The 23412-nt window shown below is 46.2% G+C and overlaps 1 protein-coding gene across 2 annotated transcripts in view; it reads right to left on the bottom strand.

Moving 5' to 3' along the window:
- The window catches only part of LOC106605492 (glutamate receptor ionotropic, kainate 2), a 360182-nt gene that overhangs the window by 261511 nt on the left and 75259 nt on the right, over positions 1-23412 (bottom strand). For both annotated transcript variants that reach the window (XM_082975442.1, XM_082975443.1), the window contains exons 3-6: positions 21525-21692; positions 20230-20487; positions 5309-5490; positions 1051-1104 (exon numbers count right to left, since the gene is read on the bottom strand). In XM_082975442.1, coding sequence (XP_082831568.1) covers positions 1051-1104; positions 5309-5490; positions 20230-20487; positions 21525-21692 — 662 coding nt within the window. The remainder of the gene's footprint in view (positions 1-1050; positions 1105-5308; positions 5491-20229; positions 20488-21524; positions 21693-23412) is intronic.

The following is a 23412-nucleotide window of genomic DNA, read 5'->3' as shown; positions in this document are numbered from 1 at the left end:
GGAGTCAGGGATAATGTAGAGGGTGTGTGTGTGTATGTGTGTGTGATCATCTCTGCAGAAAGAGAGAAATAGAGCAGCCCTCTGAAGTAGGCCAAGGGCCATGTCAGTTATAGAACCAACCCCCCCGCACCTCTATCTCTCTCTCTCTCTCTCTCTCTCTCTCTCTCTCTCTCTCTCTCTCTCAGTCGCTATCTCTCTCTCTTTCTATCTCTCAATTCAATTCAATACAACCAACCCCCCCGCACCTCTCTCTCTCTCTCTCTCTCTCTCTCTCTCTCTCTCTCTCTCTCTCTCTCAGTCTCTATCTCTCTCTCTTTCTCTCTCTCTTTCTCTCTCTCTCAGTCTCTATCTCTCTCTCTTTCTCTCTCTCTCGCTCTCTTTCTCTCTCTCTCTCTCTCTATCTCTCTCTCTCTCTCAGTCTCCATCTCTCTCTCTCTCTCAGTCTCTCTCTCTCTCTTTCTCTTTCTCTCTCTCTCTCTCTCTCAGTTTCTATCTCTCTCTCTCTTTCTCTCTCTCAGTCTCTCTCTCTCTCTCTCTCTCTTTCTCTCTCTCTCTCTCTATTTCTCTCTCTCTCTCAATCTCTATCTCTATCTTTCTCTCTCTCTCTCTCTCTCTCTCTCTCTCTCTCTCAGTCTCTATCTCTCTCTTTCAAAAGAGAAATGATAGTTGACACTCTCCTCTCTGCCACATTTCCTGGTTCTCCTCCAGGGAAGAGTAGGGAGGCTGTCATGCACGTTCACATTCAATGTTCTTGTTGCCCTCAATCATCACAGCACATGAGCTAGGTCATTCTGATAGCACTTTCTTTCTCACACCTAAGACATAAAAGAGATTGTTGCTTTACTTTTGATGCATGAACATTTCACATTTCAGGACTTTTGGATTGGCTGTTAGTCAGTTTGAGGGAAAACATGAAGACTGAAGAGTGTCTCTGTTTAGCTCACACCTTCACCGTGTCAGAAGTTTCCAGATGGATACAAAAGTTAGACAAGCAAGATGATGGGGAAGCATCTTGGCAGGCAGTGGAACATATGGCTGTACTTTACTTACCAGTGTGGTGAAGATGTAGTGATAATACTCTGTCATCATCCCCATAGCAAGAGCCTGGAGAGAGAGAGAGAGAGAGAGAGAGAGAGAGAGAGAGAGAGAACATTTGTGAATGCTGAATGTGTGAATCTACAGTATACATTTTGCAGTGTGTGTGTGTGTGTGTGCGTGCGTGCGTGCGTGCGTGCGTGCGTGCGTGGTGTGTGTGTGTGCGTGAGTGTGTGTGTGTGTGTGCACGCGTGCCTGCGTGTGTATGTTACGGAGTTATGTGTATTTCTGCGTATAAAATATATAAACCTCACATCCACTCTCCTGTAAGCCTGCTGTAACCATCTCCTCCTCCCTCCATCCCTCCATCCCTGCATATCTCCCTCCCCTCTATCCATCCATCCATCCATCCATTTGCCCTTCAACAGTGAGGGCTCACATCACTCACTAATGCTGGCAATTAAGCAAACCTAAAGGCCAGGATACACTGTCATTAGGGATAGAGAGGTAATGCTGTGAGTGAGGAGGATGATTCTACCTCATTCTCTGCCTATGTGAATATATTGAACGCTGATCTCTATCAGAAGTGAGAAAAGAGAAAATAGTTGGAGCTCTATCTCTCTCTCTCTCTCTTTCTCTCGCTCTCTCTCTCTTTGTCTCTCTCTCTCTTTCTCTCGCTCTCTCTCTCTCTCTTTCTCTCGCTCTCTCTCTCTTTGTCTCTCTCTCTCTCTCTCTCTCTCTCTTTCTCTCGCTCTCTCACTCTCTCTCTCTCTCTTCTCTCCTTCTCTCTCGCTTCTCTCTCTCTCTCTCTCTCTCTCTCTCTCTCTCTCTCTCTCTCTCTCTCTCTCTCTCTCTCTCTCTCTCTCTCACTCACTCTCTCCCTCACTCTCTCTCTCTGTCTCTCTCTCTGTCTCTCTCTGTCTCTCTCAATTCAATTCAAATCAAGGGGCTTTATTGGCATGGGAAACATATGTTAACATTGCCAAAGCAGGTGAAATAGATAACAAACAAAAGAGAAATAAACTATAAAAAATGAACAGTAAACATTACACTCACAGAAGTTCCAAAATAATAAAGACGTTTCAAATGTGTTGTCACGATGTGCAAATGGTTAACGTACAAAAGGGAAAATAAATAAACAGAAATATGGGTTGTATTTACAATGGTGTTTGTTCTTCACTGGTTGCCCTTTTCTTGTGGCAACAGGTCACAAATCTTGCTGCTGTGATGTCACACTGTGGTATTTCACCCAATAGATATGTGAGTTTATCGAAATAGTGTTTGTTTTCGAATTCTTCGTGGGTCTGTGTAATCTGAGGGAAATATGTGTCTCTAATATGGTCATACATTTGGCAGGAGGTTAGGAAGTGCAGCTCAGTTTCCACCTCATTTTGTGGGCAGTGTGCACATAGCCTGTCTTCTCTTGAGAGCCAGGTCTCCTTCGGAGGCCATTCTCAATAGCAAGGCTATGCTCACTGAGTCTGTACATAGTCAAAGCTTTTCTTAAGTTTAGGTCAGTCACAGTGGTCAGGTATTCTGCCACCGTGTACTCTCTGTTTAGGGTCAAATAGCATTCTAGTTTGCTCTGTTTTTTTGTACATTCTTTCCAATGTGTCAAGTAATTATCTTTTTGTTTTCTCATGATTTGGATGGGTCTAATTGTGTTGCTGTCATGGGGCTCTGTGGGGTCTATTTGTGGAGACTCTTCTCCAGGTTCATCTCTCTGTAAGTGATGGCTTTGTTATGGAAGGTTTAACGGCTCTTTTCTGGATTTTGTTAATTAGCGGGTATCGGCTTAATTCTGCTCTGCACGTATTATTTGGTGTTCTACATTGTACACTGAGGATATTTTTGCAGAATTCTGCATGCAGAGTCTCAATTTGGTGTTTGTCCCATTTTGTGAATTCTTGGTTGGTGAGCGGACCCCAGACCTCACAACCATAAAGGGTTCTATAACTGATTCAAGTATTTTTTTTGCCAGATCCTAATTGGTATGTCAAATGTAATGTTCCTTCTGATGGCATAGAAGGCCCTTCTTGCCTTGTCTCTCAGATCGTTCACAGCTTTGTGGAAGTTACCTGTGGGGCTGATGTTTAGGCCAAGGCATGTATAGTTTTTTATGTGCTCTTGGGCAATGGTGTCTAGATGGAATTTGTATTTGTGGTCCTGGCGACTTGTTTATTTATCTTTTTTGGAACACCATTATTTTGGTCTTTACTGTCAGGGCCCAGGTCTGTCAGGGCCCAGGTCTGGCAGAATCTGTGCAGAAGATCTTGGTGCTGCTGTAGGCCCTCCTTGGTTGGTGACAGAAGCAACAGATCATCAATAAAGAGTACTCTTTCCCTCACTCTATCTGTGTCTCTCTGTCTGTCTCTCTCTCTGTCTCTCTCTCTTTCCCTCACTCTATCTCTGCCTCTGTCTCTCTCTCTCTGTCTCTCTCTCTCTCTTTCCCTCCATCTATCTCTGTCTCTCTCTCTCTGTCTCTCTCTCTGTCTCTCTCTTTCCCTCACTCTATCTCTGTCTCTCTCTCTGTCTCTCTTTGTCTCTCTCTCTTTCCCTCACTCTCTCTCTGTCTCTCTCTCTCTCTCTGTCTCTCTCTGTCTCTCTCTCTCTCTTTCCCTCACTTTCAGTCTCTCTTTATCTGTCTCTCTTTCCCTCACTCTATCTCTGTCTTTATCTCTGTCTCTATCTCAGCCTCTCTCTTTCCCTCTCTCTCTCTCTCTCTCTCTCTCTCTCTCTCTCTCTCTCTTTCCCTCACTCTCTCTCTGTCTCTCTCTGTCTCTCTCTCTGTCTCTCTTTCCCTCACTCTATCTGAATTTATATGATATAACTGCAGACAGACAGATGACTGTGGTCATTACCTTGGTCTGATCAGTGGTGGCCATGTTTTGCTAACAGAATTACAGACTCCTCACCTCTATGTCGCTATATCACCTGTTGTAGGGATATTATGTCTTATAGGTGAACATCTCAAGAAGTCCCTGTTATGGCAGCATTAAATCGTGAGTCTACTCTGTGTGTGTCTGTTAGGGCCTTTGGCTGAGTGCCCACCCTATTTAAGCACTATAAATGTGGCTTGGTCTCCTAGGCAGCTGCGACTGGTGAGTCGTGCTGCAGTTCTCTGACAGCTTCGCTAAACCATTAGGAATCACAGATGATGATTGTGCAGGGAAATGGAGAGTGATTAAATGGGAAAGGGTCAAGCCAGCAATTGCTGCCGGTGTCAGGTGGGTACGGTAAGTATCCAGGTGGGTTGAAAATACTCTAATCTACTCACCAATAATGCAGCTAGCATTACCCCTGGCCAATGAGGTTACACAGACAATAAGGGTGCAGAATGTAAATGATTGTATTTCCTTTTCCAATCAGATGACAACATTAAAATGTTCCTCTTCATTAGGTGGACCTGATGGAATTCTATGTTTCTTAGCCAATGAGATATCTTCTATCCTCTTATACACTGCACTATATCCGTGGACACCACAGAGGGATTGGGGAAATCTGCAGTAATTATAAACTCGTCGTTTAGGGATCAGAAGCAGAATGATCTTTTAGCACCTGCATATCATAAGCATTTGTCCACCTGCATATGAACTCTAGAGGAAGGCTTACAGAGGTTATCATGAAGAATTTGAAGCTGGATATTTAGCATGCAGACCGTCCCACAATGGCACTATGAATGACAGTTAAACCACCTCCAGTTGTTTCTTGTACGGTAGAAGATTGATCTGCGTCTCTAAAGAGTACCATGACTGTCGTCCCAGAGTGAAATGAGGACAAGAATCCTTCCCTCACTGAGTCAGGCGTGTGTCTTGTAATGAGGATATCATAGAAAAGTCCTTCATTACCACCCCCCCATTACCAGGGAGTAGCTCACAAGCCACTAGCTAATGATAGGGGTCCTTGACCTTCATAACCAATCACCAGCTACCACATTGATTAAAAAAGCCAAGCGGGAGAGAGTGAGGGAGAAAGAGTGAGTGCTAGGGTGAGTCATGTTATCTTCAAATTTTTATACATCCTGGAAGCAGAAGGAGGAATATGAATGTTTTTAATTAATTGAGTCAGTATAAAACATCCTCTCTTTCTGTTTCAGGTATAGCTGATATCCTGCATGATTAAAATGACCATAGAGGACATTCCTTCTTTCAAGGAAATGTACAAAAAATTAATTTTGCACCCAGTTTGACAAAACTTGTCTGAATTGACTGGGGATTGGGACTTCTCACTCACACAAACACAGACACATATCACTTCCCATCCTCACACACACCTGTTTTAGGATGCCGGCAGCCATTTCGTGTCCACAGTCGAAGATGACGTGGAACTCCTTCCCTCTCTTCATCTCCTTGAGGAGAGGCTTGGCGTCCTTGGTGTCCACTGGCAACTGGCGGATCTTCAAGCGGATGTTGTAGCGAGATGGAGCCTTTATGAGCTCCTGTAACCGAATAAGACCTTCACAGGAAACACAGACAACAAATGGAGTAAGTATGTGTGAGAGAGAGAATAAAGCAATGTACAATACATATACAATTTTGAAAAGGGAAAGAGGATACCTAGTCAGTTGCACAACTGAATGTATTCTACTGAAATGTGTCTTCCGCATTTAACCCAACCCCTCTGAATCAGAGTAATCGACATCCACATCATCGGCACCCAGGAAACAGTGGGTTAACTGCCTTGCTCAGGGGCAGAATGACAGATTTTTACCTTGTCAGCTCGGGGATACAATCCAGAAACCTTTCGGTTACTGGCCCAACGCGCTAACCACTAGGCTACCTGCCACCCCAAATATGTCATGTTAATTCTGTTTCTGTTGCAAACAGTGCAGGCTCCCCATTTTCCAAAGATAAACTACAAATATGTATCTCTGGTAATTGAAGTTATATTCTGTATTAATTTGACTCCCTTGGTTTTAATTAGTAGTAGATAAGGAAGCTCCATGAATAGATGTCTAATGTCATTCCAATTTTAATGAAATCCATCCATCTGTCAACTTGTCTCGCATCTCTTCCCTCCTCCTCCCCCCTTTCCCCCTCCTCCTCCCCTCTCCTCCTCCTCCTCCCTCCTCCCTCCTCCTCCCCCCTTTCCCCCTCCTCCTCCCCCCTTTCCCCCCTCCTCCTCCCCTCTCCTCCTCCTCCTCCCCCTTTCCCCCCTCCTCCTCCTCCCTCCTCCTCCTCCTCCTCTCCCTTGTTCTTTTTCTCCCTTCTTTACACTATTGCACATTTCCTTCCACTTCCTCATTTCTTAATATTTGTCTGCATCCCTCCTGTTCTACCTCCACCATCTATGTTTCTCTCAAAGCTCTGTTTTTTCTGGTGCCACACTGTATCTTACCAGAGCCAGTACCACAGACCTTGATGCTAGAAGAAAACGGATCACAACAGTATGAATTCCCCTTTGAAAAGGGGAGTGATGAATGACTTTTATCATTCATCACTGATACATTGAATTCACGCTCATTATTGATCGGTCTACAGTACTTCCTCTATATTAATTTAGCACCGCTGCTAACTTATTTCCACCGCTGCAAAAACTATGATTTACAAGATGTATATATTTCTGCCGATACATGTTTTTAAATGGATAGCCGTTGGCTCAATGACTGGAAGTCTATGGGAACAGCTAGCATGTCATTGCGCTAACATCTCAATTCCTACATAGAGATATAGGACAGAGAGCCACTATGGCTGAAGAATTCTTACAAGTGTTTCCAGTCATCTGTAAGTGCAATCAATAATCTGTTCCCTGGTTCAGCACTGTATAGACCTGCCACAGTAACAGTCACAGTCACAACCATGTAGTTGTTATTTTCTGCAGCCTGCAGCCATACAGTCAGTCCCCAGCTGGTTGGCCCATGGCATTATTTGTTTACTTCCTGTTTCTACTTGAGCGCACAGCACCATGGGACACCAGCCCAGCTCAGCTCACAGCTTGCTGTTGAGTGTTGAGCAGCAGCCAGTTCCCAAGCCTTCATTAAATCACAACAACACTCTGTCGCACACTGATGATGATGCCCCACGGTGGCGCCCATTCGCACGCTGATGATGCGTCATTCTCCGTGACAAAGTGGACACAGTAGACACAATGGAGGGCTGAGGACCTCGCCCACTATGGGTCACTATTAACTTAATTCATACACTGCAGAATACACGTACGATGAGCCAGAGAGAGGAAGCAGTGTAGCTATCGCTACAGACTATGGCTATGACTGAAATAGGCTACCTTTTCCTAATGCACCTATAGTGCATGGCCTGGTCAAAAGTAGTGCACTACAAAAGGAATATGGTGCTATTTCAGACGCAGCCAATACAGAAGACCAGCTGGCCTTCTCAATTTGAACAGAAACCCTTAGTTAGACTTCATTGCACATCAGCTTGTTTCAAAATGTTCATTACCTGACCGTCACAGTTAGTTTAAATAGCTGCTTTGTTGGAGGCCACAAAGGTCCATGGTGATCACAGTGAATGTTAAGCAGACGGAGGCGCTTGTGAAAAGCGGTTGTTCTTAAATCAATTAAAGAGTTATGATCGTTTGTTTCGATCCCAATCTATAATTCTGTTGAATTTTGGAATTCATGCAAAAGTGACCATGCGGTATGTGAGTGTGTGTGTGATGTTTGAATGTGGTCCAATCTGGCTGGGGTGCTTAGTGTTGCAAGATCTTTCCACTACGGGAGCAGCACTCAGTGTTTTACAGTTAGTTAGTTAGTTTCATTGATAAAACCACCCTGACATCTCTGACTGCTGCATTCACTCATCATAAACAACATGTCAGAGTACCTCATTCTCATTTCCCCTGCTCACTCTCCATCTCTTTCTCCATCACTCTCTGTCTTCCTCTTTCTCTCTCAATCTCTCTCTTCCTCTCCCCCCTCTCAATCGTTCTCTCACCTCTCCCTCTCTCTTCCCCCCTCTGTCTCTCCCCCCTCTCCCCCTGTCTATCTCCTCTGCTGTCTCTCGTGCTATTCTACCTGGCTGATTCACCCCTCTTCACCAACCCAACAATCCGGAGAGAAAAATATGGAGAGAGGGAAGGGGTGATCTGTATTGACTGTGTCTAATGCCTGCTCCAGGATCCATATTTAACTCAGCATGAATATTTCATCCACTCAAAGCGTTTATTAGGGGCCGTCTGAGAGTCTCCTGAGCGTAAAACAGAACAGCCCTGTGATAAATATCCTGTGAGGCGAGGCGAAGACGCAGCAGCAGCAACCCTCTCCTCAAGTATTCCGCTCCAAACTTCCTCAAAGAACCCCTCATAGGGTGAGTTTCCACTGCAGATCATCCATCAGAGGTAGAGATGTAGCAGGGTGCATCTCAATAGTCTAGTTTCCTGACCTTGTCTCCTTTCCTTTGTCTGCACCAATGTTTAACTACACATAGCGTGTATCTCAATAGTCTAATGGTCTCGTTTCCGGTCCTTGTCTCCTTCCTTTTGCTCTAATGTTGAAATACCTTTCTCAATTGTCTAAAATTCCATCCTTTCCTCGCCTGTTTTCAGAAGCCACTTTAGCCTATTGTGTGATTCTCCTGGAGGTCTATCTATGGCACAGTGAGTGTTGCATGATGGGAAGCGGGGGGCCGGGATGAGTGAATGGAGTAATGGCTGTGTGATTCACGCACCTCCCCAACAATCTGCGGGTCAAGGTTAATGTAACCCTCTCTGCTTCGCCAGCCTTGTTTATGTTCCATTAAACGTGTTGAACAAATTGAAAAAAGATTAAAACGTGTTTCCGGGTCAAAGGTTTTAATAGTTGTTCAGGAATGTGGAAGGATGGAAGGAAAGAATTCCACTTTGTGGGAATTACACACATCCATGCGTCTCCTCTCTGCTCATAAATTGTGGACCACTTTACTCTCTGTATTGAGCTTATAACTGTCATTACAACTGTCATTACAACTTTCATTACAACTGTCATTATAACCAAGACCTTAAGGAGTTTTCCCTCAGGGAACGCCAATGGCCCACACTCTCCTCCTACACCTACAGAAAATGTCTACAACTCTCTCAGTAATGCCTTTACTAAAACCCCATTCTTTGCACTGTGCTTCACTAGACGTGAAACAGACACAACAGACACTACACCAGAAGTGTGCTGCTAACTGATGCTTTCTTCTGTAGTTTGAAGATGGGTGGCCATGTTGTAAGAACACAATGTGGACTCATTAAAGTTAGTTCCCTGGAACATCTGGTCGTCTGTTGCTATGCATGGCGTAGTCGGCACAAGAACATCTTGTCAGAGTTCCAAACAGCTGGTGGTCTTTAATTAACATTGCATGTCACCAACAACACTGACGTGACAGGTTCAATAAAACAATCTTAAAAGTTGTACTTGTAGCCTTACAAATTGTGAAAGTAAAGTGAGGGGAAAAAGTATTTGATCCCCTGCTGATTTTGTACGTTTGCCCACTGACAAAGAAATGATCAGTCTATAATTTTAATGGTAGGTTTATTTGAACAGTGAGAGACAGAATAACAACAACAAAATCCTGAAAAACGCATGTCAAAAATGTTATAAATTGATTTGCATTTTAATGAGGGAAATAAGTAGGTCAGATGTTTCTTGTAGTTGGCCACCAGGTGTGCACACATCTCAGAAGGGATTTTGTCCCACTCCTCTTTGCAGATCTTCTCCAAGTCATTAAGGTTTTGAGGCTGACGTTTGGCAACTCGAACCTTCAGCTCCCTCCACAGATTTTCTATGGGATTAAGGTCTGGAGACTGGCTAGGCCACTCCAGGACCTTATTGTGCTTCTTCTTGAGCCACTCCTTTGTTGCCTTGGCCGTGTGTTTTGGGTCATTGTCATGCTGGAATACCCATCCACGACCCATTTTCAATGCCCTGGTTGAGGGAAGGATGTTCTCACCCAAGATTTGATGGTACATGGCCCCATCCATCGTCCCTTTGATGCGGTGAAGTTGTCCTGTCCCCTTAGCAGAAAAACACCCCCAAAGCATAATGTGTCCACCTCCATGTTTGACGGTGGGGATGGTGTTCTTGGGGTCATAGTCAGCATTCCTCCTCCTCTAAACACGGCGAGTTGAGTTGATGCCAAAGAGCACCATTTTGGTCTCATCTGACCACAACACTTTCACCCAGTTGTCCTCTGAATCATTCAGATGTTCATTGGCAAACTTCAGACAGGCATGTATATGTGCTTTCTTGAGCAGGGGGACCTTGCGGGCGCTGCAGGATTTCAGTTCTTCATGGCGTAGTGTGTTACCAATTGTTTTCTTGGTGACTATGGTCCCAGCTGCCTTGAGATCATTGACAAGATCCTCCCGTGTAGTTCTGGGCTGATTCCTCACCATTCTCATGATCATTGCAACTCCACAAGGAGAGATCTTGCATGGAGCCCCAGGCCGAGGGAGATTGACAGTTCTTTTGTGTTTCTTCCATTTGCAAATAATCGCACCAACTGTTGTTACCTTCTCACCAAGCTGCTTGGCGATGGTCTTGTAGCCCATTCCAGCCTTGTGTAGGTCTACAATCTTGTCCCTGACATCCTTGGAGAGCTCTTTGGTCTTGGCCATGGTGGAGAGTTTGGAATCTGACTGATTGATTGCTTCTGTGGACATGTGTCTTTTATACAGGTAACAATCTGAGATTAGGAGCACTCCCTTTAAGAGTGTGCTCCTAATCTCAGCTCGTTACCTGTATAAAAGACACCTGGGAGCCAGAAATCTTTCTGATTGAGAGGGGATCAAATACTTATTTCCCTCATTAAAATGCAAATCAATTTATAACATTTTTGACATGCGTTTTTCTGGATTTTTGTTGTTGTTATTCTGTCTCTCACTGTTCAAATAAACCTACCATTAAAATTATAGACTGATCATTTCTTTGTCAGTGGGCAAACGTACAAAATCAGCAGGGGATCAAATACTTTTTTCCCTCATTGTAATGCTACATGTACTTTTTTGTCCATTTCTATTTCAAAATTGTTCCTGTTCACTGTAAACACATCCCATATTTGCAAGATATCCATTTAACTACAGGACCATCAGAGTACTTTGACCCTACTATGAAACATACAGTACTTGATTAAACCTATTAAACCTATCCAGACCAATATAATTCAATAGACAGTAACAGAGAAGCAAAAAGTACAACCAAAGTGATTAAAATCAAGTAGAAAATCCAAATGATCACAGCAAGCTACATCATCACAGCAGTACCTATTAACCCGACGCAGCCAAAGCAGAATTATCATGGCACTTAGTAGAACGACAGCTAGCGGGCTTCTCTAAACAATCTGCAGTGTGGTAGTGGAGCGTATGATGGGAATGGTGCGGCTGGTGTGTGTTTTCACTCACACACATCAAATTGAAACAGATTACTGAAGGGGTCCTGGGACTCTAGAGCCAATCACTTCCACTCAACTTGACTCAGTCTCAAGTACACTTAAATGTCTCTCAGCCTAAGCCAACACACACACACAGACTGCACACAAACACACAGATGGACGCACACTTGGACGTACGTGCACACACACACACACACACAAATAAACAGACTAGCAAATCAGAAATGCCTTTTCTTCAAATGCCAAATCATTCTGTCAAAAATAGAGTGAAATAAAACAACCCCTTTTTGATTACAACAAGGCAATCAGCCACTCCTCTGTAAACATTTTGCTACACTGGGGTTTAGGCCGACCTTTCAACTAACGCAATTTAAAAAAATGTCAGGCAGATATGGGTCAAAACCTCTCCCATAACAGAATTACACCCATTTGACACAGTAAATTACCTTTTCCTCAGAAGAGTCATGCAGTGTACATTTCAATTATGTTTTTTGTTGTGTTGTTTTTTCATATATTTTTACTGTTTTGTTCTGTCATAAAATGCAACTATAGGAATTCTCGAAGGGATCCTTGCTGGCAGCTATATAGAGGAAAACAGAGTGAAAACTGAGTGATGGCTATAGAGTGGCTATACAGTGGTGTTGGATGGAGCGGCTGGTCGTTGGGTCGTTAAACCTCTCTTTGCTTTTAGGGACCCCCTCCTCTAGTCTACCACCTCTACGGTTGGTCGGTTGCAGTCGGATGACGTTGTTATGGAAACCGGGCCATAAACATAGAGCCAGGGTGGTTAAACTGTCACTCTCTCCCTCCCGCCATCAATGAAGGAAGGGGGGCTGTGACTGGGGGGAATATTTATAGGAGTGACCCCTCTAACCCTGCACCATAGCGCATCCCACCGTCTCCATCTCTCCCTCACTACCCAATACAACTCCAGTGTAACATGACTCCCATAACGTTGTGATGTGTGGCTAGAAATACTACCACCACAACACAGGGTGTAGATGCCATTGCCTTTGTACCATTACAAAGTTGAGCTGTTAGAAGAGGGCCATTATGGGTATTGATTTACTTGTATGCTCTCTGGTTCACGGAGAAACAGCGGAATGAGAAAGCTGTTTCCTGTTCCAATCTGAGGCAACAGCAGGAGGGCAATGGGGCTGTGAAGGAAACATGGCTTAGAAAAAAGGAGTCCCTCCTGAGAGAATTACATGGCAATATAGGGGTTCTGGTACACTGACTTATCCAATACGTTGGACAATATGTTTTCACACACAGAAAAACAGACAAAGTAAAGCAGAGCTACATATTTCATACAGGATTACCTGAACCAATCCAAACATCCCATTCAGGTCTCTTTCCTTCTCATCCTCATATCTTCAACCATTAGCTCGATGAGCACATGCATTTATTCACTATCTATTGGCTCACCCCGTGTCAACCTGCTACGTCCACTAACATCTTCATTAACAGGGTGCTAGGGATCAGCCAGAATCAATGTTTCCCCAACGATGCCTATCTCACACTGAGCCCTACTGAACGAGGGATGTGGAGAACCTGCAGGGCACACAGGTAGTGAGGTAATAATTATCATATGAGCATATTATATATACTGTACCTCACATGCAACTTGTAATAAGACTATGCAACTAGCCTATTAAAATGTATATCTGACTCCATAAAGATAATTCAAACATACAAGCAAGCATTAGGCAATAAGTTGACGTTGACTAGCAAGAATTGCTCTGAGATTTGTCTATATCAAGGACAGATATTTAATTAACATTGTACAATGAATGGATTCACATACAGTACAATGCATAAAGCTTAAGCTACAAGGCAATACGGACATTAACAAAGCATACTTCCAGGCATATACACTTACGTTCAAAAAATTTGGATCGCTTAGAAATGTCCTTGTTTTTGAAAGAAAAGCACATTTTTGGTCCATTGAAATAACATCAAATTGATCAGAAATACAGTGTAGACATTGTTAATGTTGTAAATGACTATTGTAGCTGGAAACGGCTGATTTCTAATGGAATATCTACAGAGGTGTACAGTACAGTGGCCCAGTATCAGCAACCATCACGCCTGTGTTCCAATGGCACGTTGTGTTAGCTAATCCCAGTTTATAATTTTAAAAGGCTAATTGATCATTATAAAACCTTTTTGCAATTATGTTAGCACAGCTGAAAACTGTTGTTCTGATTAAAGAAGCAATAAAACTGTCCTTCTTTAGACTAGTTGAGTATCTGGAGCATCAGTGTCACGTTCCTCGTATTCTCCCTCATCGGAAGATATGTCGAAATCACTCGATGACCAATACGCAGCAGGTTGACTGTTCCACATCATCTTTATTTTAGATGGAAACGACAAAACAAAATAAACACTCAGAGGAGAAAGGTGACAGTTTCACAGGTGAAACGAAACACAGTGCAAAATTACAATTACCCCCAAAAATCAAACAAACACACCCCACTATATGGGACTCTCAATCAAAGGCAGATAGACAACACCTGCCTTCAACTGAGAGTCCCAACCCCAATTAACCAAACAAACATACACTCACTAAACTCCACATAGAAATACCTAACCTAGAACCTACCCCAACACTCACAACCCCACTATACCATAACCAAACATAACTGCCACGTCCTGACCAAATATAATACAAAAAAACCTAAGTATATGGTCAGGACGTGACATTACCCCCCCCTAAAGGTGCATACACTGAATGCACAAAACCAACAGAAAAAAACAAACAAAAAAAAAAACAACACACAATTAACCTCCTAACTAAAGGGAGGGAAGGGAGGGTGGCTGCCGTCAACGACGGCACAGTGCTACACCCCCCCTCCCCAACCCACCTCTATTGGAGGTGGCTCCGGTTCTGGCCTACTGTCCAACAGACCGTAGACAGACCTGTTGGGCTTAGGACAGTAGGCAGACTTCTTTGGTTCTGGTTCGTGGGCCGACTCCGTCGGTCCCAGGCTGTAAGCAGACTCCTTCGGTTCTGGGTTGAAGGCAGAATCATCACAGTCATAGTTAATCAACTTTATTTTAGAATTGTGACCAGACTCACCCGGTTCTGGGTCACAGGCAGCTCCCCTCAGTCCCGGGTCGCAAGAGGTTGTCGGATACTCTGGTCCGCACCCCGGTGTCGGATCCTCTGGGCCGCACCCCGGTGTCGGATCCTCCGACGGCCCTGACCCAGGATTCACCAGGCTGGGGAGACATGATGGATGCCTGGCCCTGGGCACAGGCACAGGACTCACCAGGCTGGGGAGACCCACTGAAGGCCTGGTCCTGGGAGGTGGCACAGGATGAACCAGGATGGGGAGACCCACTGGAGGCCTGGTCCGAGGAGGTGGCACAGGACGGACCAGGATGGGGAGACCCACTGGAGGCCTGGTCCTGGGAGGTGGCACAGGATGAACCAGGATGGGGAGACCCACTGAAGGCCTGGTCCTGGGAGGTGGCACAGGACTCACCAGGCTGGGGAGACCCACTGAAGGCCTGGTCCTGGGAGGTGGCACAGGATGAACCAGGATGGGGAGACCCACTGGAGGCCTGGTCCGAGGAGGTGGCACAGGACGGACCAGGATGGGGAGACCCACTGGAGGCCTGGTCCTGGGAGGTGGCACAGGATGAACCAGGATGGGGAGACCCACTGAAGGCCTGGTCCTGGGAGGTGGCACAGGATGAACCAGGATGGGGAGACCCACTGGAGGCCTGGTCCGAGGAGGAGGCACAGGATAAACCGGGCTGTGGGGGAGCACTGGAGTTCTGGTACGGACACTCTTTACCCACACTCCAGGCTGAATGCCCACTTTGGCCCGGCACGGGCGGAGAGCAGGCATTGGGCGAACTGGACCCTCCCAGCGCTCTGGAGACACAGTGCGCAACGCCGGCGCAGGATAACCTGGACCGAGGAGGCGCACTGGAGACCAGACGCGCTGAGCTGGCACCATCCGCCCTGGCTCGATGCCTGCACTCGCATGGCACTTGCGGGGGGCTGGTATGTAGCGCACCGGGCTTTGAACGTGCACTGGGGACACCGTGCGCTCCACAGCATAACACGGTGTCTTACCAGTACCACGCTGCTTCCGGTAAGCACGGGGAGTTGGCTTAGGTCTACCACCTGACTCCGCCAATCTCCCCGTGTGCCCCCCCCCCAAAAAATTGTGGGGCTGCCTCCCGTGTCCGTTGCGCTCCCTCTCCTCATACCAGCGCCTCTCAGCTCTCGCCGCCTCGATCTCCCACTGTGGGCGGCGATAATCCCCAGCTTGAGTCCATGGTCCTTTCCCGTCCAGGATTTCCTCCCAAGTCCATGACTCCAGATAGCCTTTCTCCTGGTGCCTCTCCTTGTGCTGCTCCTTCCTCTGCTGCTTGGTCCGTTGTCGGTGGGTAATTCTGTCACGTTCCTCGTATTCTCCCTCATCGGAAGATATGTCGAAATCACTCGATGACCAATACGCAGCAGGTTGACTGTTCCACATCATCTTTATTTTAGATGGAAACGACAAAACAAAATAAACACTCAGAGGAGAAAGGTGACAGTTTCACAGGTGAAACGAAACACACTGCAAAATTACAATTACCCCCAAAAATCAAACAAACACACCCCACTATATGGGACTCTCAATCAAAGGCAGATAGACAACACCTGCCTTCAACTGAGAGTCCCAACCCCAATTAACCAAACAAACATACACTCACTAAACTCCACATAGAAATACCTAACCTAGAACCTACCCCAACACTCACAACCCCACTATACCATAACCAAACATAACTGCCACGTCCTGACCAAATATAATACAAAAAAACCTAAGTATATGGTCAGGACGTGACAATCAGCATTTGTGGGTTCGATTACAGGCTCAAAATGACCAGAAACAAAGAACTTTCTTCTGAAACTAGTCAGTCTATTCTTGTTCTGAGAAATTAAGGCTATTCCGTGCGAGAAATGTCCAAGAAACGGAAGATCTCGTACAACGCTGTGTACTACTCCCTTCACAGAACAGAGCAAACTGGCCCTAACCAGAATAGAAAGAGAAGTGGGAGGCCCCGGTGCACAACTGAGCAAGAGGACAAGTAAATTTGTCACATCCTGACCATAGTAAGATGTTATTTTCTATGGTAGAGTAGGTCAGGGCGTGACAGGGGGCGTTTTCTATGTTTTCTATTTCTATGTTCATGTTATAGTTTTGTATTTCTATGTCGGTTTTGTTTGGGATGATCTCCAATTAGAGGCAGCTGGTCCTCGTTGTCTCTAATTGGAGATCATACTTAAGTAGGGGTTTTTCCCACCTGGGTTTGTGGGAGATTATTTTTGAGTAGTGTATGTTTCACCTCTGCATCACGGTTTGTTGTTTTTGTCATTCAGTTTATTTATGTATTGCGTAGTTTCACAGTGTTAATAAAATGTGGAACGACACACACGCTGCACTTTGGTCCGCTCCTCCTTTCGACAACCGTGACAGAATCTCCCAACTCCCAAGGACCAAGCAGCGTGCCCAGGAGAAACAGGAATGGACTTGGGAGGAAATTCTGGACTGGGGGGAAAGGACCCTGGAGTCAGGCTGGGGAGTATCGCCGTCCGAAAGAAATTGAGGCAGCTAAAGCGGAGCGGCGATATTACGAAGCACTATACCAGCCACAAGGCAAGTGCGAGAGGCAGCCCCAAAAAATGTTTTTGGGGGGGCACACGGGGAGATTGGTAGAGTCAGGTTGGAGACCTGAGCCAACTCCCCGTGCTTACCGTGGGGAGCGAGTGACGAAGCAAGCACCGTGTTATGCAGTGATGCGCACTGTGTCGCCAGTGCGCATTCACAGGCCGGTGCGATCTGTGCCCATGCCCCACATTTGTCGAGCTAGGTTGAGCATCCAACCAGAACGGGTTGTGCCAGCTCTACGCTCGAGATGTCCAGTGCACCTCCACGGCCCAGTATATCCTGTGCCTGCCCCACGTACCCGGCCTCCAGTGAGTCTATTCAGCCTGGTATGCCCTGTGCCTGCTCCTCGCACTTGCCCTGAGGTGCATGTTACCAGTCTGGCACCACCTATGCCAGCCCCACGCATCAGGCCTCCAGTGCACTTGCCCAGTCCGGGGTGTCTTGTTCCTGCTCCCCGCACTCACCCTGAGGTGCGTGTTACTAGTCTGGCGTCACCTGTGCCAGCCCCACGCATCAGGCCTCCAGTGCACATTCCCAGTCCAGAGCTTCCGGCGACAGTTCCCAGTCCAGAGCTTCGGGCAACAGTTCCCAGTCCAGAGCTTCCGGCGACAGTTCCCAGTCCAGAGCTTCGGGCAACAGTTCCCAGTCCAGAGCTTCGGGTGACAGTTCCCAGTCCAGAGCTTCCGGCGATAGTTCCCAGTCCAGAGCTTCCGGAGACAGTTCCCAGTCCAGAGCTTCCAGCGATGATCTACAGTCCGGAACCTCCTGAGACGGCCTGCAGTCCGGAACCTCCTGAGACGGCCTGCAGTCCGGAACCCCCTGAGACGGCCTGCAGTACGGAACCCCCTGAGACGGCCTGCAGTACGGAACCCCCTGAGACGGCCTGCAGTCCGGAACCTCCTGAGACGGCCTGCAGTCCGGAACCTCCTGAGACGGCCTGCAGTCCGGAACCTCCTGAGGCGGCCTGCAGTCCGGAACCTCCTGAGGCGGCCTGCAGTCCGGAACCTCCTGAGGCGGCCTGCATGTCCGGAACCTCCTGAGGCGGCCTGCAGTCCGGAACCTCCTGAGACGGCCTGAAGTCCGGAGTCTTCAGCGACGGCCTGCAGCCCAGAACCTCCAACGGCGGTCTGCAGCCCAGAACCACCAGCAGCGGTCTGCAGTACAGAGCCTCCAGCGATGATCCACGGTCCGGTGGCACAGAAGCAGAGGGATCAGCGGGCGGAGCGGGGGTTACTCCCCGAACCGGAGCCGCCTCCTCTGTTGGACGATCCGCGGGATAAGAAGGTTATGTGTACTGTACCAGAGCCGCCATAGACAGTAGTTACCCACCCTACCCTCCCTTTTTTCTATGTTTTCTATTTCTATTTCATGTTCTAGTTTTGTATTTCTATGTTGGTTTTGTTTGGGATGACCTCCAATTAGAGGCAGCTGGTCCTCGTCGTCCCTAATTGGAGGTCATACTTAAGTAGGCGTTTTTCCCACCTGGGTTTGTGGGAGATTATTTTTGACTAGTGTATGTTTCACCTCTGCGTCACGGTTTGTTGTTTTTGTCATTCAGTTTATTTATGTATTGCATAATTTCACAGTATAAATAAAATGTGTAACGACACACAAGCTGCACTTTGGTCCGCTCCTCCTTTCGACAACCGTGACAAAATTAGAGTGTCTAGTTTGAGAAACAGACGTCTCACAAGTCCTCAACTGGCAGCTTCATTAAATAGTACCCGCAAAACACCAGTCTCAACGTCAACAGTGAAGAGGCGACTCCGGGATGCTGGCCTTCTAAGCAGAGTTGCAAAGAAAAAGCCATATCTCAGACTGGCCAAATAAAATAAAAGATTAAGATGGGCAAAAGAACACAGACACTGGACAGAGGCACTCTGGGCTGTCTGTCTCTACCCTAAGCATTGATTCATCATGCAGAGGCTGTAGAGAAGCCATATTTAGATATTGCATATTCATTTCAATGCAATGCCTTTCTCAATATCTAAAATATGAATTATTAGCTACAGGATGAACATATTGAAACCTGTTTTGGACACTTCCTTGGTTTCTGTTTTGTTTTGCTTGGTTGGTTGTAGTTTTTGGGAAACATTTACATTTTAGTCATTTAGCAGACGCTCTTATCCAGAGTGCATACATTTCATACATGTTTTTCTCCGTACTGGTCCCCCGTGGGAATCGAACCCACAACCCTGGCGTTGCAAACACCATGCTGTACCAACTGAGCCACACGGGACGGAAATAGATTTAAACTGAATTAAATTGAAAGCAAAATGGTTTAAGTGATAAAATACTGGCCAATGGAATCCCAGTGTGTTTCTGAGAGCATGTGAAGACCTGGCAGTGTTGTCCTGAGCCTGGACACACACACGAACGCACACACACACAGACATGCTGTCCTGAGGCAGACTCCCTCCCTGACCTCTGGCATATGGCACATGTACCCTGCCCGCTGAGACATTTGCTGCCTGCTGTTATAACACTGGCCATCTGGGGACTAATGGTTGGGTAGGGCTACAGGGCTACTCTACTGTATAGGACTATAATCATAGTCTATATTACCGGTGAAGGTGGACAAGGCCTTTCTGGTTTTTTGATATGGTAATTTAGCAGAACAGAACTGTTGACAACGACGGACATATATTTAGTATGTGTGGCCCATCTGAGTATCCAACCCACAGCCCTTATGCTGCCAGGCCAGTACCATGGTCTGTTAACTGTAACTCACTAAGCTGTTGGAATCACTGTGAGAAAAAGTAGAGGTGATGGAAGGTGTGAGGTACAGTACAATAGGGGATCAGTGACTGAACCTGTTCTGTGGTCATAGATCACTGTGACTGAACCTGTTCTGTGGTCATAGATCACTGTGACTGAACCTGTTCTGTGGTCATAGATCACTGTGACTGAACCTGTTCTGTGGTCATAGATCACTGTGACTGAACCTGTTCTGTGGTCATAGATCACTGTGACTGAACCTGTTCTGTGGGTCATAGATCACTGTGACTGAACCCTGTTCTGTGGTCATAGATCACTGTGACTGTGAAGTTATGAGGCACAGAACTACAATGAGGTGGTTCCAAGCCTGTTATATTCATTCTATTTCTATGCTATCTAGGCACAGTGGGTGGACAGACAGGAAATGAGCCTTTCTGTGTTGTTGTCATTGACCATGAAGATTTGAGGTAAGTGGCCAGGGGTCTTACCTGTGCTGTCATCATAGACAACGGTGACCGTCTTCCACTTGAAGAAGTGAACCAGGTCCAGAATGGCCCGGCTGAGAGAGGAGAAGTCTGGGTAGAGGCTGACGTAGAAGGAGTCCCTGTTGTCAGACACCTGGTGCTTCCATTTGGTCTGGATGTGGGGCACGCCAAGCGCGTTACAGATGGACTGGACCGCATTGGCCGACGAGCTGTGCGAGGGGCCGAAGATGGCCGCCACCCCCAGAGATAGTTGGTCGCAGGCTGGGGGAGGAGACAACGTTCAGTTACATCCTTTATTCAGTGATTTATTCAGTATTATATGACATGCTACTGTTAGTTCCTGGAGGATAAGTCATGGATTTCCCACTTCACTATGGCAAGCTATCCATTCGTATATGGTTTTGAGTGACCATCATGAAGCATATTTGGAAGGAAGCCAGTGACAGTCTAAAATGGATGAGCAAGATCTATACACAGTAGGCCTGCATAATATATGAAATGATTGGCAACACTTTGTAACAACAACATTGTGCATTCTAATTACTTAATTTGATGAAAGGAGAAAACACTTCAATCACAGAAAAAGGATAAAATGGCCAGTAATCGATAAGACACTTTGGATGTGTATGAAAAAGCACCCTTTTCCCTATAGTGTTCTACTTTTGAACAGACCCTTATGGGGTTGCCCTATGGACGCTGAACAAAAGTAGTACACTTTATCAGAAAAAGGGTGCCATTTTAGATTCAACCTTCGAGATGTTAGGCCTAATGCAACCCAGTAAAACGATAGATTATTGCAGTTTATAAACCTGTCTCCAGGGAGGTAACCAACTCTGTGAATTAGTATTACTGTTGAGTCCTTAGCAGAAACCAATCAATTGTCTTGGTTTACGTTTCAACTGCACAGACATCGTATGCATCCCAAACAGCATCCTATTCCCATATAGGGCACTACTTTTGACCTGATTCCTATGGGGCAGCCCTATGGGCCTGGATCAAAAGTAGTGCACTATAAAGCCCAAAGGGAATAGGTTGCCATTTGGGATGCAACCATCCTCTTTCTACGCCTGATTATAATTGTCCCAATCCAACCAATGAACTACACATGAGCCCACATTCACTGGGTGGGTGGGAACGCACTAACAATGCTAAATAGGATAGGACAGTCACACAAATAGCAAGCAAACGTATTTTAACACTTGTTCTATAAATATTGTTCCAGGAGACCAACACCAGTCATGAATCTCCAGCATGTGGGTGTGAATGCAGCTTTCTGAATTGTATTCATAATACTTGACCTTTTCTGGAGGCTTCGAAGCTGTCGTAGATGTTTATCCGTTGGATGTCGTATGTTAGCGTTGTGTTTGGCAGTAGGGTTCTGTTCCTGTTGATTGTATTTAAAGCAAATTTAAAGGCTAGTTCCTCAGCCCCTGACGGCCCCGACTCAATGGACTCGAATATTCCTCCTGAAAACAAACAGAGACAAGAGACAGTTGGTTAGTACAGTAATTGAACAAAGTGGTTGATGAAATCACATATACACTTGTGTGTGATTATGCTGTTCTGTCTTTTACTCATAATTCAACAATCTCTCAATTTAAATAGAAAGGATAATCAAATACAATTCACAAGATATAGAAAAGATATTGAAAATATAATTCCATGAAGTCCATTGAGACCTTCCTATTCACAATAAAATGAGGCAGATATGTTGCACATCACATCAGCTGGGGATACTTTTTGACTCAGGCTATGGGGGTACTTTTAACACTGACACATGACTGAAGCGAAAGCTTTCAGACACGTTAAGGCTTGGACAGTTTCCAACAGGAATCTGATCCAGGGGGATGTACTACTGTAAGAGAAACTCCTGCAATGTATTGTAGAGTGATGCACTCTCTTCAGAAAGACTGGAGTGGAAAGTGTGTTTAAAAGTGCCGGCTGTATAGCCAACGGCCCTCCGGTGAATTCATCTGACAGCCAACAGATAAATGGCTGCCAAAGAGGCTTGGGAGGGGAGGGGTGGAACTCTCAGATCAATGTGCCCTGATTGGCTAGCGGATCAATCAATCAAGCCCTTGGGGAGCGCTGGAGCACAACAGCGGGAGATTGAAGTGTTTTGTTTGGCCTGCCCCGTTGGTTCACAGTCTGTCTGTCAGAGGAAGCTGTCAGTAGATTCTATGGTTTATTTACTCCTACTGTAAAACTCCAAAAGCAGCAACTAAACAGAGGACCGGGACACTTGCAGAAGCAGCAACTAAACAGAGGACCAGGTCACTTGCAGAAGCACCAACTAAACAGAGGACCGGGACACTTGCAGAAGCAGCAACTAAACAGAGGACCAGGACACTTGCAGAAGCACCAACTAAACAGAGGACCGGGACACTTGCAGAAGCAGCAACTAAACAGAGGACCAGGTCACTTGCAGAAGCACCAACTAAACAGAGGACCGGGACACTTGCAGAAGCAGCAACTAAACAGAGGACCGGGACACTTGCAGAATCGTCAACTAAACAGAGGACCAGGTCACTTGCAGAAGCAGCAACTAAACAGAGGACCGGGACACCTGCAGAAGCAGCAACTAAAAAGAGGACCGGGACACTTGCAGAAGCACCAACTAAACAGAGGACCGGGACACTTGCAGAAGCACCAACTAAACAGAGGACCAGGTCACTTGCAGAAGCACCAACTAAACAGAGGACCGGGACACTTGCAGAAGCAGCAACTAAACAGAGGACCGGGACACTTGCAGAAGCAGCAACTAAACAGAGGACCGGAACCCTTGCAGAATCGTCAACTAAACAGAGGACCGGGACACTTGCAGAATCGTCAACTAAACAGAGGACCTGGTCACTTGCAGAAGCAGCAACTAAACAGAGGACCAGGTCACTTGCAGAAGCAGCAACTAAACAGAGGACCGGGACACTTGCAGAAGCAGCAACTAAACAGAGGACCGGGACCCTTGCAGAATCGTCAACTAAACAGAGGACCGGGACACTTGCAGAAGCAGCAACTAAACAGAGGACCAGGACACTTGCAGAAGCACCAACTAAACAGAGGACCGGGACACTTGCAGAAGCAGCAACTAAACAGAGGACCAGGTCACTTGCAGAAGCACCAACTAAACAGAGGACCGGGACACTTGCAGAAGCAGCAACTAAACAGAGGACCAGGACACTTGCAGAA

The sequence above is a fragment of the Salmo salar genome, chromosome 05 (genome assembly GCF_965601325.2).
Source record: "Salmo salar chromosome 05, fSalSal1, whole genome shotgun sequence".
NCBI lineage: Eukaryota > Metazoa > Chordata > Actinopteri > Salmoniformes > Salmonidae > Salmo > Salmo salar.
The sequence above is the reverse complement of the archived record's forward strand: the minus strand, read 5'-3'. Positions and strand labels throughout refer to the sequence as shown.